The sequence below is a fragment of the Rhea pennata genome, chromosome 2 (assembly GCF_028389875.1).
Source record: "Rhea pennata isolate bPtePen1 chromosome 2, bPtePen1.pri, whole genome shotgun sequence".
NCBI classification, from domain to species: Eukaryota; Metazoa; Chordata; class Aves; order Rheiformes; family Rheidae; genus Rhea; species Rhea pennata.
In genome coordinates, this window is record NC_084664.1 from 3,612,824 (window position 1) to 3,632,466 (window position 19,643).

Genomic DNA, 19,643 nt, shown 5'->3' on the forward strand with positions numbered 1-19,643 from the left:
TTAATCTCTCTTTTCAGAGCCAGAAGTTGTGTTTACAAACAAGGACAAGGTGCAGAAGGAGGTGCAGGCATCCTTGAAAGAGGACGCCACGCTGAGCTGTGAGGTGGCCGAGGAGAAGACCCAAGTGAAATGGTACAAGGATGGGAAGCTGGTCACCTCGAGCAAGAAGTTCAAGGTTGAGTCGGAGGGCAAATTGCGGCGCCTGGTGGTGACTCAGGTGGAAGAGCGAGATGCTGGCGAGTACACGTGTGAGGCTGCCGGCCAGAAACTGCCCTTCAAGGTGAACGTCAGAGGTAAGACTGATAACTCTTTCTGTAGAGGATAAAAAAGTAATAATTGTGATTCCGTATTACCCAGTGAGGCAGTTGCAATAGTATGGGCTTTATTGCAGCCTCTAAAGTTTGTCTAATCTGCTGTGTGCTGGATCTGGTATACGGTGAAGTCTTTGGTTTTAACATGTCCCAAAGACTAATCACATTCTTAACTAGTCTATATAATAATAATTGCAGAAGCGAATACAATAGAAATAGAGGTCAGCGTCTTATTCAGATCCTTCCTGTTCCTGGGATCCCAAAGGATGATTGTTGAGCGCTGAACCTCTTGGCAAAGACAAGCAGGTGTGATGTGGCATTTTGCATGCAGGACGTCGTGAGAGGAGCAACCTAAGCTCCTCCAAGCAACGCGTTGCCCCGTTTACAATGCCGCTGAGTAGGACGTCACACTCATTGTGTGAGACTTGATAAGACTGAGTACTGGAAGTGCAAATAAAATAGACCGTCTGTAAATTCCACGCAAGGAGTAAAGGGTTGGCTTTGGCAGCCAAGAACTGGAGGAACAAAATGAAGACTCATGGGTATGAGGAATAGAGACTTTTCCAGAATTTTCAGAAGAAATTTGGAAAGACGCTGATGAAGAGGTACGCACCTGATTGCAAGCACAGTGCTGGACTGGCAGCTGAAGCCATCTGAACTATGAGAGGAATTGCTGAGGCTTAATAAGTGGTAATCAGTAAAAAGAAAAGGTACAGATTAAATGAAAAATAGTCCAAACTGATTTAAAAAAGTAAAAATAATAAAAAAGTAGTTGGTTAGATAGCAATTAAATAGAGATATTTTTCTCTATTCTACTTCGTTTGTTTCTTCTGCATCCCTCTGTGGGAGAAAGGATTCAGTTTTCCAACTCACTCCCAATTTCCTCATCCTCTTGCTAGCAGCTTGAGAAACGCAGCTCCTGTAGGGGAAGGGTGTTTCACCATTTGGATGTGAGGATGTGAGAAGGGCTGGGATGTTCCCAAGGTTGCAGTGGAGACCATGGCCTGGCCTTGGAGATTTAAGTCCTGCGTCTGGTGCCCTGAGTACTGTATGAAATAAGCTAGTGCCGAACCTGTGGGACAGAAGAGGCAGCGGAGGCAGCTTTCTGGAACAGAAGAAATCAAAGCTGTGGGGCTCTGGCACAGCAAGAGGCAGTTCCTGCCACTAAGAGTTCATATCCTTTTACTCAGCTTACACCAAAAGGCATCTTGCCTTGTCTGGGGCCTGCCACGTAATGCTATATGAACGATCCGTTTAATGTCCGAGCTTCATGGAATCGTAGAATCAGTAAGGTTGGAAGGGACCTCTGGAGATCATCTGGTCCAAGCTCCCTGCTCAGCGGGGTCAGCTAGAGCATGTTAGACAGGGTTGCATCCCGGCGGGCCTTGAATGTCTCCAGAGAAGGAGACTCCACCACCTGTCTGGGCAACCTGTTCCAGTGCTCCGTCACTCTCTCAGTGAAGAAATTGCCCCTCATGTTCAGGCGGAACTTCCTGTGCTTCAATTTCTGCCCATTGCCTCTTGTCCTGTCACACGGGACAACTGGAAAGAGTTTGTCCCCATCCCCTTGACACCCTCTCTTCAGGTGACTTGTAGACATTGATAAGATCCCCTCTGAGTCTTCTCCTCCCCAGGCTGAAGAGGCCCAGCTCTCGCAGCCGTTCCTCATAGGGCAGGTGCTCGAGCCCTTGGATCATCTTTGTAGCCCTCTGCTGGACTCTCTCCTGTAGCTCCATGTCTCTCTTGTCCTGGGGAGACCAGAAGTGGACAAAGGCCTCGAGATGAGGCCTTCCCAGGGCTGAGTAGAGGGTCAGGATCACCTCCCTCGACCTGCTGGCAACAGTCTTCCTAATGCACCCCAGGAGACCCTTGGCCTTCTTGGCCACAAGGGCACATTGCTAGCTCAATGGTCAACCTGTCATCCACCAGCACTCCCAGGTCCTTCTCTGCAGAGCTTCTCTCCTGCAGGTCAGCCCCCAGCTTGTCCTGGTGCCTGGGGTTCTCTCTCCCTAGGTGCAGGACTCGGCACTTGCCCTTGTTGAACCTCAGGAGGTTCCCCTCCGCCCAGCTCTCCAGCCTGTCCAGGTCTCTCGGAATGGCAGCACAGCCCTGCGGTGTGTGAGCCGCTCCTCGCAGCTTGGTATCATCAGCAAACTTGCCGAGGAGGCGCTCCGTCCCCTCATGCAGGTCGCTGATGAAAAAGTTGAACAGGATGGGACCCAGTCCTGAGCCCTGGGGGACGCCACTAGCCACAGGCCTCCAACTGGACTCCACGCCACTGAGGACGACCCTCTGAGCTCTGCCTTTCAGCCAGTTCTCAATCCTCCTCACTGTCCACTCGTCTAACCCATCCTTCCTGAGGTTGCCTAGGAGGATGTTATGGGAGACAGTGTCAAGAGGCTTGCTGAAGTCAAGGGACACAGCGTCCACTGCTCTGCCCTCCTCTACGCAGCCAGTCATTCCATCCGAGAAGGCTGTCAGATTAGTGAAGCAGGATTTCCCCTTGGTGAATCCGTGCTGGCTCCTCCTGATCACCTTCCTTTCCTCCGTATGTCTGGAGATGACATCCAGAGTGAGCTGTTCCATGCCCTTTCCAGGGATGGAGGTGAGGCTGACGGGCCTGTAGTTGCCTGGGTCCTCCTTCTTGCCCTTTTTGAAGGCTGGAGTGACACTGGCTTTCTTGCTGGCATTAGGTATTATTAATTCTTGTGTGGTTCATGACAAAGCAACTCAAAGATTCTTTAGAAAGATACCAGCGTTCACATTTCCTTCCAACAGCTTTAGATACATATCGTGAAGTCAGTGCGGTGGTTTCCAGTATTCCCTGTGAGTTACGATACAAGGTTTAGGAAACTGCGGCTCAAGGGTGCACGTTGAATTAATCTCTCTTTTCAGAGCCAGAAGTTGTGTTTACAAACAAGGACAAGGTGCAGAAGGAGGTGCAGGCATCCTTGAAAGAGGACGCCACGCTGAGCTGTGAGGTGGCCGAGGAGAAGACCCAAGTGAAATGGTACAAGGATGGGAAGCTGGTCACCTCGAGCAAGAAGTTCAAGGTTGAGTCGGAGGGCAAATTGCGGCGCCTGGTGGTGACTCAGGTGGAAGAGCGAGATGCTGGCGAGTACACGTGTGAGGCTGCCGGCCAGAAACTGCCCTTCAAGGTGAACGTCAGAGGTAAGACTGATAACTCTTTCTGTAGAGGATAAAAAAGTAATAATTGTGATTCCGTATTACCCAGTGAGGCAGTTGCAATAGTATGGGCTTTATTGCAGCCTCTAAAGTTTGTCTAATCTGCTGTGTGCTGGATCTGGTATACGGTGAAGTCTTTGGTTTTAACATGTCCCAAAGACTAATCACATTCTTAACTAGTCTATATAATAATAATTGCAGAAGCGAATACAATAGAAATAGAGGTCAGCGTCTTATTCAGATCCTTCCTGTTCCTGGGATCCCAAAGGATGATTGTTGAGCGCTGAACCTCTTGGCAAAGACAAGCAGGTGTGATGTGGCATTTTGCATGCAGGACGTCGTGAGAGGAGCAACCTAAGCTCCTCCAAGCAACGCGTTGCCCCGTTTACAATGCCGCTGAGTAGGACGTCACACTCATTGTGTGAGACTTGATAAGACTGAGTACTGGAAGTGCAAATAAAATAGACCGTCTGTAAATTCCACGCAAGGAGTAAAGGGTTGGCTTTGGCAGCCAAGAACTGGAGGAACAAAATGAAGACTCATGGGTATGAGGAATAGAGACTTTTCCAGAATTTTCAGAAGAAATTTGGAAAGACGCTGATGAAGAGGTACGCACCTGATTGCAAGCACAGTGCTGGACTGGCGGCTGAAGCCATCTGAACTATGAGAGGAATTGCTGAGGCTTGATAAGTGGTAATCAGTAAAAAGAAAAGGTACAGATTAAATGAAAAATAGTCCAAACTGATTTAAAAAAGTAAAAATAATAAAAAAGTAGTTGGTTAGATAGCAATTAAATAGAGATATTTTTCTCTATTCTACTTCGTTTGTTTCTTCTGCATCCCTCTGTGGGAGAAAGGATTCAGTTTTCCAACTCACTCCCAATTTCCTCATCCTCTTGCTAGCAGCTTGAGAAACGCAGCTCCTGTAGGGGAAGGGTGTTTCACCATTTGGATGTGAGGATGTGAGAAGGGCTGGGATGTTCCCAAGGTTGCAGTGGAGACCATGGCCTGGCCTTGGAGATTTAAGTCCTGCGTCTGGTGCCCTGAGTACTGTATGAAATAAGCTAGTGCCGAACCTGTGGGACAGAAGAGGCAGCGGAGGCAGCTTTCTGGAACAGAAGAAATCAAAGCTGTGGGGCTCTGGCACAGCAAGAGGCAGTTCCTGCCACTAAGAGTTCATATCCTTTTACTCAGCTTACACCAAAAGGCATCTTGCCTTGTCTGGGGCCTGCCACGTAATGCTATATGAACGATCCGTTTAATGTCCGAGCTTCATGGAATCGTAGAATCAGTAAGGTTGGAAGGGACCTCTGGAGATCATCTGGTCCAAGCTCCCTGCTCAGCGGGGTCAGCTAGAGCATGTTAGACAGGGTTGCATCCCGGCGGGCCTTGAATGTCTCCAGAGAAGGAGACTCCACCACCTGTCTGGGCAACCTGTTCCAGTGCTCCGTCACTCTCTCAGTGAAGAAATTGTCCCTCACGTTCAGGCGGAACTTCCTGTGCTTCAATTTCTGCCCATTGCCTCTTGTCCTGTCACACGGGACAACTGGAAAGAGTTTGTCCCCATCCCCTTGACACCCTCCCTTCAGGTGACTTATAGACATTGATAAGATCCCCTCTGAGTCTTCTCCTCCCCAGGCTGAAGAGGCCCAGCTCTCGCAGCCGTTCCTCACAGGGCAGGTGCTCGAGCCCTCGGATCATCTTTGTAGCCCTGTGCTGGACTCTCTCCTGTAGCTCCATGTCTCTCTTGTCCTGGGGAGACCAGAAGTGGACAAAGGCCTCGAGATGAGGCCTCCCCAGGGCTGAGTAGAGGGTCAGGATCACCTCCCTCGACCTGCTGGCAACAGTCTTCCTAATGCACCCCAGGAGACCCTTGGCCTTCTTGGCCACAAGGGCACATTGCTGGCTCAATGGTCAACCTGTCATCCACCAGCACTCCCAGGTCCTTCTCTGCAGAGCTTCTCTCCTGCAGGTCAGCCCCCAGCTTGTCCTGGTGCCTGGGGTTCTCTCTCCCTAGGTGCAGGACTCGGCACTTGCCCTTGTTGAACCTCAGGAGGTTCCCCTCCGCCCAGCTCTCCAGCCTGTCCAGGTCTCTCGGAATGGCAGCACAGCCCTGCGGTGTGTGAGCCGCTCCTCGCAGCTTGGTATCATCAGCAAACTTGCCGAGGAGGCACTCTGTCCCCTCATGCAGGTCGCTGACGAAAAAGTTGAACAGGATGGGACCCAGTCCTGAGCCCTGGGGGACGCCACTAGCCACAGACCTCCAACTGGACTCCACGCCACTGAGAACGACCCTCTGAGCTCTGCCTTTCAGCCAGTTCTCAATCCTCCTCACTGTCCACTCGTCTAACCCATCCTTCCTGAGGTTGCCTAGGAGGATGTTATGGGAGACAGTGTCAAGAGGCTTGCTGAAGTCAAGGGACACAGCGTCCACTGCTCTGCCCTCCTCTACGCAGCCAGTCATTCCATCCGAGAAGGCTGTCAGATTAGTGAAGCAGGATTTCCCCTTGGTGAATCCGTGCTGGCTCCTCCTGATCACCTTCCTTTCCTCCGTATGTCTGGAGATGACATCCAGAGTGAGCTGTTCCATGCCCTTTCCAGGGATGGAGGTGAGGCTGACGGGCCTGTAGTTGCCTGGGTCCTCCTTCTTGCCCTTTTTGAAGGCTGGAGTGACACTGGCTTTCTTGCTGGCATTAGGTATTATTAATTCTTGTGTGGTTCATGACAAAGCAACTCAAAGATTCTTTAGAAAGATACCAGAGTTCACATTTCCTTCCAACAGCTTTAGATACATATCGTGAAGTCAGTGCGGTGGTTTCCAGTATTCCCTGTGAGTTACGATACAAGGTTTAGGAAACTGCGGCTCAAGGGTGCACGTTGAATTAATCTCTCTTTTCAGAGCCAGAAGTTGTGTTTACAAACAAGGACAAGGTGCAGAAGGAGGTGCAGGCATCCTTGAAAGAGGACGCCACGCTGAGCTGTGAGGTGGCCGAGGAGAAGACCCAAGTGAAATGGTACAAGGATGGGAAGCTGGTCACCTCGAGCAAGAAGTTCAAGGTTGAGTCGGAGGGCAAATTGCGGCGCCTGGTGGTGACTCAGGTGGAAGAGCGAGATGCTGGCGAGTACACGTGTGAGGCTGCCGGCCAGAAACTGCTCTTCAAGGTGAACGTCAGAGGTAAGACTGATACTCTTTCAGAATTTTGGGAGAGGATAAAGAAGTTCTATTTTACAAATAAATTTGTAATTTCTCAGGCTTGATAAGTGATAATCAGCGAAAAAAGGTACAGATTAACTGAAAAATAATCCAAACTGATTGAAAAGTAAAATTAACAAGAAAAGTAGTTGGTTAGATAGCAATTAAATAGAATTTTTTTCGCTATTCTGCTTCATTTGTTTCTTCTGTATCCATCTGTGTAGCCTCTAGTTACCACAACAAAATTTTCCTCAGAAACATATTTTCTGGAATACACAGAAGTACTGGCTCATGGGCTTTTCTGTTGTAGTATTTCAATCTTGAAAGGAAATTCATTCAAAAATCCTTTTCGTGATAGATTTCTACACCTCATTTTAAAAACTGCGAGGTTGTTGTATGTGCTGTCATTTGCAGTTTTGACAGCAGAGTTTATAGCGATGGATTCAGGACTCAGCACTTTTTTCAACTCATGCTATTGTATATTTGTGGTCCTAACCTTCTGAGATGCTTGTAATACTTCTGCTAGATACTAAGTGCTCCTTTGTCCTGGAAGGTTCCTAGCACTTGGTCTTTTAGAACTGGATTCAGAAGGTTCCCAAACTGTTTTATACATGTGATGTTGAAAGGAGTGTTGAAGCTGCAGACATGCTTGAGTACTTTGCCAACCACAATCCTGTGCTGACTGACTGCTGTAGGGAAGTCATATTCCTTTGTCATTTTGGCCATCGTATTTGTCACAGTGGAAGTGCCCACGAAGAGCGTTCCCGAAGCTGATAGTAATGTATTGGGTTAGGATGTGTGAAGCAAGAGTTCACACAAGTGAACTAGGAGACCATCATTTCTGCTGTGACATGTTATAGTTGTGTGCTTGATAATTCACTGCAGGTCATAATTAAAAGATATTTGAGGGAGTGGTGACATACAAAGGTGACCCTTTGGTCCTTTTCATTCCTGGACTCTTACTTCACGAATTTCCCTGCTGCAGTTTGCTCACACAGAAGGGTAGATACTGCCCAGTGAAGACATTTGATTTTAACATAAAGTGGTAACCTTGATGTTTTCCAGGCCTGTGCACACAGATGTGTAAGATGGCCTCATTTTAATTCCTCTGTCAATATTCCCTCTTTTTCTTGCGTTCAGAGCCGAAACCTGCGTTTATAAACCAGGAGAAGGTCCAGAAGGAGGTACACGCTGTCCTGACAGAAAACGCCACCCTCAGCTGTGAGGTAGCAGAGGACACAACTGAAGTGAAATGGTACAGGGATGGAAAGCTGCTCATTTCCTCTAGAAAATTCAAAATAGAGACTCTGGGCAAAACCCGTCAGCTGCTTATAGAGCAGCTGGAGAAGAAAGATGCTGGAGAATACGTCTGTGAGGCCGCAGGCCAGAAGCTGGCCTTCAGGATTGAGCTTACTGGTGAGTTTTCAATCTGGGGGCGCGATGCAGCTTTGCTGGGTTGCTAAGATGAATGATGGCTGTTCTGTACCTAGTGACCACGGTGCAGCTACAGGCTCTCCTGGAGCAACGTCAGTGAACCATATTGCACATTAATTTGCCCTTTTGAATTTAGCAGTGTTGATGAGAAGAAACTGGTTGAAGACTTTTTGACTAAAGCAATGCTATATCGTTCTTTGTTGTCTCCTTTACACAACTTATAATGTAACCTTTTCCAGTGAGGGGTAGCTGAAAATGAGCAGGAAGTGGGAAGTTTTAAAGCATAGAAATAGAGCTGTGGAGAAGGGACACTAGGAAAAATGAGATGGCCACTCTGTGTGTCAAAGAACTGCCCTGTTCTGGGGCAAAGCGTTGTACAAGATGGAAAAGAATGGGAGTAAAGCAAACAGAGCAGAAAAGAGGCTGTAAATTCAGGATTAGCATATTAATAATTCTTCTTAATTAGATCTAGAGCCATAAATGTGAGAGAAGAAAGAATTATATAGGCAATTTTACCATGAAGAAACAAGCATTTTATGAGTGGCAGGTAAAATGTGTATTTGCATTTCATTTTTTTGCTCTTCTTATAAGCAGAAGCTCTGAGTTACCTGACAGATTATTTTCTTTCTTCTTACTCAGCAAAAGATTAGACTAGTCACAAATATTCATTTGTATTTCCTGGCTTATTACAGATTATGCAGTGAATTGGAACCCTATCGTGAGAAGACAGTAACTGAAAATTGCTGGGTTAAGGACCTGGAAATGAAGCTAATAGTTTGTCTTTTTTAATGCGCTTCCTAGAACCAGAGGCCAAATTTGAAAAGAAGGTTGTCCAGAAAGAGCCCCTCGTTGTTCAAGAATATGAAAATATCACTCTGACTACTTCAGTAACGCCTGAAACTGCTTCAGTCAAGTGGCTGAAGGACGGAATGGAAATTAAGGCGAGCAAGAAGTATGAAATAAAGAGCGAGGGGGCTTCCCGGACCCTGACGGTGAACCTGGCTGAGAGCTCGGACACTGCTGTGTACACCTGCTGCACAAAGAGTGACAAGCAGGAATTCAAAGTGGAGGTGAAAGGTGAGCAGGCAGCAGCCCCCACGTCACATCCCTGCCTAACAGCTCCGTTTCCCCCGTGGGATGGAGATGAGAGTCCAGACTCCCTCTAAAACTATTCCAAACTCAAGACTTGAATTGCTGTGGTTCTCCTGCCATGGGCTAGCAAAGCTCCTCCTCCCCTCAAAGACCCAGTGTATGTTGTTTGCTGGGCTTTCGCTCAAGGGAACAGGAAGGCCTCCAGTGGGTGTTTTTCCTGGTGTTTGCTTTCCACAGTCAACACACCGTTCCCATCACCTTCTAGCCTAGTGTCTGGGGAGTGGGCAGAGGCTTAGCTTTTCCCCACTCTGCCCACTGATATGACAAAGCTGATGAGGAAGATGTAGAGGGATATAGTGTGAGGATGAGGTTTGTGAGTTAGTGCTGTGGGAGAAGCAGGGCCTGTCTCCTCTGTTCCTGGGACAGTGCACATGGATGATGCTCCTGCATCAAGACTAAGACTATAAATTGACTGTCTTATCAGAAGGATGGAGTACAGCTGATCCTCAGACAGAGATGAGAGGGTTGATGTCCAGGACCAAGGGGCTAATTCAGCCCCTTTGGCCCACTACTGTAGTATCTGCCCCCAGGGAATAACTCCATATCATAAATCCACATCATAAATCTGACCAAAGGAAGAAAGGTGTTGTACAGTGCAATGGCAGGGAGACACACAGGATAGACTTCATCTCCTTTCTCCTCAGACATCCACACTGAAGATTTCTAAAGCTGAGATGCACCCTCTCAGTTCCCTTTGGAGTAAGTGGAGAGGAACTGTTGCTAGTAGGTCAGAATTCATCTGACTTATTGAAACATCTGCTTCAGGATGAGATGAATCACACTCTGGATTCATTTAACTCCACTGTCTGTGTCCTCATGAACAGAAGAAACAAAGTTAGATGGGGCTTATGCCTGTACAGATTTTTATATCTAGTCAGGCAAATCAAGCTCTCCTGTGAAAGAACAGATGATCTCTCTTGGTGAAGGATTAGAAAGAAAGGAAGGCAAAACCAAAGCTTGTTTAAGGCACTGTTATTGCTTTACAGAATAGTATTAATAAAAGCAAAATTCCGTGGCAGAGGAATCTCCCTAAGTTTCCACATCTCTGGTTTGTCTGTCTCCTCTGATCCCCAAATGTGTTAAAAAAAAAAAAAAAAAAGCCAGAGCAGATTTCTCTTTTTTCCCCTTTTTCATCATTTTTCCTCCTTCTGCATCTCAGAAATCCCTCTGACATTTTCAAAAAAACTGGAACCTATTCACACCGAGATTGGAGACAATGTCTCTTTGACCTGTGATGTGAGCCATACCAAAGGGAAGGTGGTATGGTACAAGAATGGAGTTGAGATCAAGCCCAGCAAGCGCTTCCAGATTATTGAAGAGGGGGTAAAACGAACCCTGACAATAATGGGAATCCGGGCAGAGGATGAGGGAGAATATTCCTGTGAGTCCAGAGATGACAAGAGCAGTGTTATGATCACCCCCAAAGGTATGTCTCTAAAACTGAATAGTGAAAATCTGAAGGGATCCCTGTCTGTCTTCCTCAGCCATTACGGCCCTGCAAAGTTCAGTTTGTTCATGTGTTTGTGCTATCTCCTATCATGAGCAATGAAGTATGAAACTCGGCTTTCTCTTTGAATGTCAGTGGAACCTCTATTTTTGATGGTTTGGATGATTTTGAGACCTTTTGAGAGCTCAGGTCTCTTGTACGTGGACAAACTGACCTTGATATTACATCTGAGGCTGAAATTAAGAATCTTAAATTTAAGCCAGGATTTTTTTTCTGTGTTTGCCTCTTTCTTTTGGTACCTTTATATGTAAAACTTAGGTCAGATATAGAAAAAGTGGTGACCCATTATTGTGATCACTTACTGTAAATGATACAAATTGATCCTTTTGATAAAATCATTGAATCTGCCTGCTCTTTGAAGATATTCACACCATGTCTCAAAGACATGCTCCTAAGTGTTTTCTTCCTCTCCCTCAGCGCCCAGAGTGGTGAAATTCATTACAAGTCTCAACAGTGTAGTCTCTGAGGAAGGAAAAGAGGCTGTGTTTAAGTGTACCGTCTCTCCCAGCGATGCTGTGGTTACATGGCACAGGAATGGTGTGAAGATTGAAGCCAGCAAGAAGTATGTGATCTCGCAGAAGGACAGCAACCACAGCCTCACAATCACTGATCTGACAGTGGAAGACGCAGCTGAGATCTCTGCCAATGCTGAGGGTGTAGAAAGCAGTGCCAACCTCAAGGTCCGAGGTAAGAGACAAAAATGTCCCTTTGACACATGATCACTCATGCTAAGATCTCTGCTTTACGTGGCCTTCTCCTTGACGGATTATATTAGTAGTAGGGGATTGATGCTTTCAGTTTGTTAAATAAAGATGCCCAGAATGCATGAGTCACTATTTTAATTCCTGTCAGAATTTTCTGGCTCCTCCACATTTTTGCTAATATCTTTCTCCTTTGGCAGAGGCCCCAGTCTCATTCAAGAAGAAACTGGAACCCAGAACAGTAGAAGAGAGGGACACAGTGACCCTGGAGGTTGAGCTGACCAAGCCTGCAGAGGTGAAATGGATGAGGAACAAAATTGTGTTGAAGCCCAGCGAAAAAATCGAGATCAAAGCTGAGGGAACGAAGCATATCCTCGTGGTTAAGAACATCTCCTTTGCAGAAAGGGGCTTCTACTGCTGTGAGAGTCCTGATGACAAGACCCAAGCCAAGATCAATGTGGAAAGTAAGTTGAATGGTCTCCCATGCTGTAAGTCCCCTGGATAGGGTTTGTAGATGGATTCTAGTCTCTTCCATAACAATTACCAATCAAATGACTTGAGTGAAGGTAGAGGCAAAGGCAGTACAAAAGGCACAACTGGCTGTTTGTTGCCTCCATCTCATTCCGCCAGCTTTCAGTCATGCTGTTGACCATTAAGCCTCCTAGCTCAGTTCTTCTCCCTCCTCTGAAATTTCTCCCTCCCTGGTTGACTCTGTTTTCTCCATCTTACAGCTTTTAGCAAGCTACTCCCTGTTCAGCCATCTGTTGCCCTAATTCTTCTCTGTAAAGCAACTCTTTCAGAATGTCTCTTTATATTCAATCAACATTAGAAAAACTACAAGAGCAAATCTTCTGTCTGTGCCTTCTGCCCTTTCAAGTAAACTAATGGTCTCTTGGCTGTAGCTCTGTACTTCTGTCCTCTTCCCTACATCCTTTTGTCATGATTGTTACAGGATAAATGAAGATAGGATTTAAGCACTTAAGGGCTCTCTAATTTTGCCTTTAAAGCCCCTGCCACCAATTGGTGCTGTATAAGTCATTGGTGCTGTATAAATCATAAATAATAGGTAAGAAAGGACTTGATAATTCAAGTACGTAAAAGGCTGTGGTGAAGTGGAAGGGAACAATCTGTTCTCCTTGCTGAAATAATGATGGGAAATAATGGGCTTCAATTGCAATGAGAGAGATCCAGGTTATACAATAAAAAAGCTTTCTAATGGTTGGATGAGTGAATAGAATCATCTGAATAGGTTTTGGAGCTTCCATCATGGGTTTAAGAAAAGGTTAGTGAAATATCTGTCTGGAAGTACATAAAGAGCTGAGCACATCGTAGAGCAGGGGAGAAGGGCTAGATGATCTTTCTAGGTCTTTCCCGCCGTATGATTTTGTGATTTTTTTTTTTTGATGGTGTGAATACATACTGATATGATGCATTGGTTCAGATCTTTGTTTTAGATTTTTTTCAGTGCATGGAGTTTAAGGCAAGGTTAAAATAGATTAAGTTTTGAGTAATTGTGACTTTGCACTAAAATAATGCGGAAACTTCGGATCTGAGTGATTCAGCATCTTCTTTTTGTTGTTTTGGATTTGGTTAGACCCGAGTGAACAAGAATTTGAACCCAGGAAAATATAAACTTCTGCAAAGTAATCAAACTTGTAACTCATCTCTAATCTGCTTAGCTCTCGAATAGCCTTATGGTTCTCTTCTATAAGATTTCTTACACATATTTACTGCTTAATTTTAACTCCTGCTGCAGGTCTTAGTGCATATCATTAACAACATGAGGAAAACCCAAACCAGTGCCTCTCGCTACCTCTCTATTTCTTTTCTCTTTCTGACTGGAAAGGCCTAAGCTTACAAATAGGTTGGACATGGTGAAATAATTTGTAAGAGTCTCTCATGGGTTGGAATCTGTCGTTGTCCTTTGCTTCCTGACTCTGTGCAACCGCGTGTGCCTTATAGCTCAAAGCTAGTTTTCCTTGAGGACAGCTGCAATTTCCTGTCGTTCCTCAAGTTATTCCACTTTAGTCTTGCTGCTACTGCAGATGATGACAAACTGCCCAATACAGAGCAGGATCTGTCTGACTGCTTTCATGCTGTTAAGACAGTTTCATCTTCAAAATCTTCCTGGCTGATAGCTGTCAAAAACCTCTGCTTTAGCATCTCAAAATGGGGTAGTTACCAGTTCTAGTGGCAGTTGCTCACCTTTTCTCCAAAGTAGCTCTGGAAACAAAAAAAACAAAAACAAAAAAAAAGAAACAAAAAACAGGCATTAGCAGTAACTAGCAGCTGGTAGATTGGGCTTGGAATCATGCAGTCTAAAGATAGTACATCACTTCCAGCTCCTTTGATAGCCAACAGAGAGAAAAAAGGACCTACAGAGAGTGTTTTAAATCTTAGATGCAGTTAAATTACCTTCTGGAGTGTCTTTCTCTACTGACTGTTTGAGGAACCGTGGGGGACTGAGATCCTGGTTTAGAACTAGATTTAGGTTTACTGTTTCTGTTAAATGAGATGAAGTGGGATTGTAGAGGGTAGAGAAGTGTAGCACTTCCATGTCCACGATGTGTTACTCCCTCCTCTTTCACGTGTTGCACCCCAAAGCATTTTTTCAGACTGGGCAATACCAGTTTCCTTCCAGCAAGGTGTTCACCACTGGTTGTAGCTTCAGTTACTCCTTTTTGTAGGCACTGGCTGTTGCTGTAGCCAAGTGTAAAAAGGAAAATGATGAAGCAGTGTTTATACAGGAAGGAATTGGTTAATCCTGATTGCGAACAACAGTGTTTTACACTGTTTTGGATAAGGTGAGTCATGTAAGCATAAATGTGTATCTGAGTGGTTTAGAAACTTCCCACTCTGAGGGCAGGAGGGAAATTCGGTACCAGATCATTCTGGATCCTGCATTTCCCAGACTTTCTATCACTTATGCTTAGTGTCACTATAAAAGGTAGCTCTGCTGATGGACTGAGATTGTTTTGCACAGTGACTGAAACTCAAGATGATCTGAGATGAACTGTGAACACCTCATTGCAGCAGGGAGTATTTCTGTATAATTAATTTTACGTCTGGGACAAGTAAGTCCATTGTAATGGGCAACCTTTAAACAGATTTATTTTTGTGGGCACAACAGGAAGGGTGGCAGTATACAAAAGTATCATTAGAAAGTATTTATTTTATATCCAGATTCTACAGAGCTCTCGCTCTACTATACAGCAGAAGCAAAACTGTAAAAAGTATGAGTTTAAAATTATGTTCTATTTTTTGACATTTAAGCGCATGCCCTATTTTTTTTAGATGAATGCGTAAGAGCTTGTATTGAGGTCGGCAGAAGCTTTTTAAATGCTCACGATCTGGGGAACTGGGCTACTGTTACTCAGTGCTCAGCTTCAGACTGAGAAGTCCGATTTTAGAGGACCTTTTTCTAAACACCAGACTGGATTGATTCTATTAGTCTTGAGCCTGCTTGCAGTGCAAGGTAAACAAGGAATAATTATGTGAAATTGTGTTGATTTACTCCAGTACAAAAGATGCTCAATCAAAAGATAAAGATCTATCCTGATTTGAGGCTGTCAGGAGATCTTAAAAACAACTGAGTTGATCAAACTAACAGTCTATCTATCTGAATAACTTATTTTCATACGTGACAAGGAGGAGATGTTTGAGGAAGACTTAGATATGTGAGTCATGGATAAAACGATCCTTATTCTGATATACCTATAGACATTCAGCAGGGAAAAGCATAATTAGGTCACTTAATTATAGAAGAAATTATACTGAGAAGATAAGTATGAAATTTCAAATCTCTTGACATGAAATACTATGTCTATTAAATCTAATTAAAATTCGATCATTCCCCAACTGTCTGCTACTTTGTGAAGGAAAGACCTTTTCCAAAACGTGTTTTTTTTTTTGTTTTGTTTTTTGTTTTTTTTCCAGTCCTTTATACAGTACAAGCTGAGGCTATGCCTAGGTGGTAACTTACTGAGTTAGGAGTTGCTGTGCTGTTTATTTAGTTGATGTTTTTGAAAATCCCTTTCCCTTCCTGTCCAGAATAACTGCAGTTTGATCCTCAGCCCATTCACTGTTTGAAAGGTTGGAATATCTATTAACTGAGATGAAAGGTTAGACTCTAACAGGTACACTGTGTTTAGTTTGGTGAGCAAGGTAACCAGGAAGGGTTAGGGACTGGTTGCTAAATCAGATGAGAAATTGGGGATGGATGCAACTTCAAAGGGCAAAGCCAGGAGAGTTGGTGTCTTAGGTCGGGAAGCAAAGATCAAACTCTTTCCTGCATTTGTCAGGTTCAAAACATGTTCTTGGGGCAAATTTGTGCTTAAGCAGTTGGGGCTCAGGAAGGGACTGTGCAAAGGGGGCCAGTGTGGTTTCATTGAGAGAGGAGTTGGCGAGGATCCTGCAGAGGATGCATATGCTCCTCTGCAAACGTGCTGTGAGCGGGAATGGAGCAAGAAGGGCGGATGGGAAAGGCCCAAGGAGTTGGCATTGCATCAAGCTTGTGGCCTTCTTCCTGAGGCGAGCAATACTGTGCCGCAGTGGCATTGCAGGGCTTCCATCTGTCATCATAGATTCAGTGGTCCCCAGAGACGTTCACAGGCCTGAAAGGTCTCCAGTGTGGCTGGGAGCTAGCCATAGTCTGGGAGTGAGAAAATTTCTGTGATTGCTCTCAAGAGGCCGCTTTCATGCAGGTCCCCTGTTTTGAAGGCTAAAATAGCTTATAATGTAGACTAGAGTTGTTCCAAGCCAGGTGACCTCAATGCCTAGAAATGTTTCTGGGTACAATTCAGTCATTAATAAAGGCATAGCTTAAATATACCACTGCCACTGAGCCTCTGGAGGAATAGTCCATACCCCACTGCCCACCAGGTACCACAGAGACAAGTGCCAGAGGAGGGTTTGGGCCTCGGAGATGGAGCTTGGTCCAGACCAAAACCACACAACACGGCACTCAGCTGACCTCCTGATCGTGACTGTGTTCAGATCCAGGCCTGAATGGTTTGTCTGTGGATTACCTCTGCTAAACATGTATGAGGAAGGTTGGACTATTCCTAGGGGACCCATGGAGATTTTAAAGTTTTCATATTTTGTGGCTTTGTAGGAATTAAAAAAAAAAAAAGTCTTCTTAAGTGGCAACTTAATTTTTATCAAGGGTGAATCAAGCATAAACACTAAATCTGTTTCACTAGCTGATAGGACACTAATTTATTTACTGGGAACAGGTGAAATCCACCTAAAACTCAGCTACTTTATCCCTCACTAAAGCTCTTTCCTCCCCCTGCTGCTTCCTTCCCCTCCCTCCCTCATTTTATCCTACATGAAGAGCTGAACAGTATTGTTCATTCCTTTGTGCTTCTCTATTAATCTCTAGCAATGGTCTTTCTCTTGATTCATGCCTCAACAGTAAATGTGATCAGCAACTTTCCTCTCTTTGTGTAGCACAGGAAACCTGATCCCAATATAAAAATAATATAGGGTTATATGTTAACTTAAATAAAGGCTTAGCTTCCTTTAGAGTGTTTCATCCTGATAGTTATTGGTGACCCCCTCACCCAGCACAGGAATGTCTCTGCTCCTGTGTGTGCATGTACAACTTCAAACCTTATTTCTAGCATTGCCAGTAAGTGAGTGGAGTTGAACTGGACAGAGAAAGAGCCCTGCTCTGTTTGATTGGCCTCTTTGTCCCAGCTGATAGCACTGATTTGAGAATAGCAACCATGATAGCAATATGGTCAGGTTTTCTTCTTTGCGAAAGTTGTTTTTTAATTGGGAGATACTGGACCTTTGTGAGGAATGGGGGAAGCATCTATTTTGAGGACTTTTGACAGTCTCTGGGTTATTTCACAGCAAGTAAGGAGAGAATTACCCCAGCCTTCACTATGATATCTCCAACTTGTCTATGTTGTTTTTCAGTGAGGAAGATCAAGCTGGTGAAAGGTCTTCAGCCCATCAAAGTCTGTGAGAAAGGGACCGTCACCTTTGTGGTGGAGGTGTCACATGAGGATGTGGAAGGAATCTGGCAGAAAGATGGTGTTCGACTGAAGCCTTCCCCAAATGTCCATGTTGATGTCATGGGGAAGAAACATTCGCTGACTCTCTCTTCTGTGAACCTTGAAGACGCAGGGCTCATCTCTTTCAAGGCCGATGGCATTCATTCATCAGGGAGACTTGATGTGACAGGTGTGCAGACTCCAAAGACAGGCTCTGATTGACGTGGGACGTGGGTCATTAGCCACAGTGGGATCCCTTTGGACATGTTTGCAATGATGAGTAACTGTGAAATTTTTTGAAGCTATGCACATCAGTGTGTTCTGCCACAGAACCACATTTCCCATTGTGCATTGTACCTGTTGTTGTTTGTAATCTATTACCTGTTACGAAACCCTAAAAACTTTTTCAGTACTCAATGAATTTTTTAAAAGAAGGAAAGATACAGGTCTTGTCTTGTACGAAGAAGCTGCTCTAGCTGTGCTTTATTCAAGTGCCTTTTGAGGCCTCACCTTTCCATTGACAACTACCATTACCGTACAGATGTGGAGTGAGTAGTGTTGCTGTTCCATCCATGTGTGTACAATGTAGATGTCAGGAAAACTGTACAGTGCAAATGATAACCTTTTGGTTGTCTGTTCCTGTCCCAGACAGTGAGCTCTCAAGAGAGTAACAGACTTTCTTAGCAATTGCACATGCATTGGTCCATCATCAGTAATGTATCCGTCTGGTATTAACAAGGTGGTTGTAATATACCTGTCAACAGCACAACCAATGATAATGTACTCAAAACAACAGGATTTTGTTTTTCACTTACAAGTCACATTAAGCATGTAAGCTGGGCTATTATTGCCTGTGCCAGATACTTCTAACAAACCTAATTCCCCATTAACTGGACTTCCTTTTCTTTTTGCAGAATTGCCTGTGAGAATCAGCAAGCCTTTGTCAAACATCAGTGTAACTCAGAAGGACAAGGTCACATTTGAGTGTGAGCTGTCCAGGCCCAATGTGGATGTTAAGTGGTTCAAGGTATAGCACTTAATGGACAGTGACATTTTCACTTCTAATGTCCCTGGAAGTAAATGGGAGCCTTTTATTTCACTTCCAAGAGACCTGGAGCTGAGCCTTTGCTATCCAGCTCTTCGTGTGGCTCCTTATATTTGTTTACTTGCTCAGTTCATCTCTCTGTGGGTTCTTTATTTAGTAGATCATTTTGAGTGCATTTATCAGGTTAAGAGTTAAGCTCCTCCTGAATTTATAGGGAACTCCTGAACAGAGTTGCACAGAATGTGAGCACAGCTGTTGACAGAAGCACGACTACTTCACACATAGCAGTTCTCACACTGGAATTCTAGCCAAGTTGGGAACTGCAGTTTAGGTGAAACCTCGATTCCTTTTGCGCCTGACAGTCTGGAGATGAGCTCAGGCTTTACGTGTACCTTCCTTGTAGCTCAGCTGGTTCTTCGTTCAAGTGGAGATAGTAGTATTTCTTCAAAATGATGTCTTAAGGGGCTAATTGCCAATCCTGTACAGTGCCCTGAGCTTCAGATCAACCAGTAATTTATGCATGTTCTCCAGCCATTCATGGTTCTTGAAAAATTTACACCATGCTTAAATTTTGGCATATGCTGAAGTTCCATTGAGCACAATCCCACTACGTTCCTTGAGACAAGTGAATTAAGCAAAGACCTGAATGCTTACTTTGCTCAACGCAGATGTAGAATAGTTGATGGTGATCTGGTTTGGCCTTTTCTCTTCTAGGATGGGAAGCAGCTTCAGCAAAGTAAAAACTTTGGGATTATTTCCCAGGGAACTAAGAGAAGCCTTATTATTCCCAAGTGTGAATATGAAGACCAAGGAACCTATGTGTGTGAAGCAGGTGACGACAAGACATCAGCTATCCTGACAGTTCATGGTATGTTTGATTGAATGAAGAAATGACCCCTAATGCAGTATTCGACTTCACAGCAAGAAATGCTTCATGGGCAGTTTGTGCATTTCTCTGTTACTCGTTCTGAGTGACTTTCTCTTCCTGCTGAGAAAATATTGACAGAACTGTCCTGTGATTGTTTTATCCCTGGATGAGTAATTTTGGAAGAGATACTAACACAGTTTTACCTTTGTCATAAGTGTTTTCTGCTCTCTGTTTTTAACATACTT

General features: G+C 44.7%; 1 protein-coding gene across 9 annotated transcripts in view; it reads left to right on the forward strand.

Annotated features, from left to right (window-relative positions):
• The window catches only part of OBSCN (obscurin, cytoskeletal calmodulin and titin-interacting RhoGEF), a 158,580-nt gene that overhangs the window by 46,194 nt on the left and 92,743 nt on the right, over window positions 1-19,643 (forward strand). For all 9 annotated transcript variants that reach the window (XM_062568715.1, XM_062568714.1, XM_062568718.1 and 6 more), the window contains exons 11-21: window positions 18-293; window positions 3,207-3,482; window positions 6,396-6,671; window positions 7,830-8,105; window positions 8,925-9,200; window positions 10,435-10,701; window positions 11,200-11,469; window positions 11,684-11,947; window positions 17,409-17,675; window positions 18,400-18,512; window positions 19,245-19,398. In XM_062568715.1, coding sequence (XP_062424699.1) covers window positions 18-293; window positions 3,207-3,482; window positions 6,396-6,671; window positions 7,830-8,105; window positions 8,925-9,200; window positions 10,435-10,701; window positions 11,200-11,469; window positions 11,684-11,947; window positions 17,409-17,675; window positions 18,400-18,512; window positions 19,245-19,398 — 2,715 coding nt within the window. The remainder of the gene's footprint in view (window positions 1-17; window positions 294-3,206; window positions 3,483-6,395; window positions 6,672-7,829; window positions 8,106-8,924; window positions 9,201-10,434; window positions 10,702-11,199; window positions 11,470-11,683; window positions 11,948-17,408; window positions 17,676-18,399; window positions 18,513-19,244; window positions 19,399-19,643) is intronic.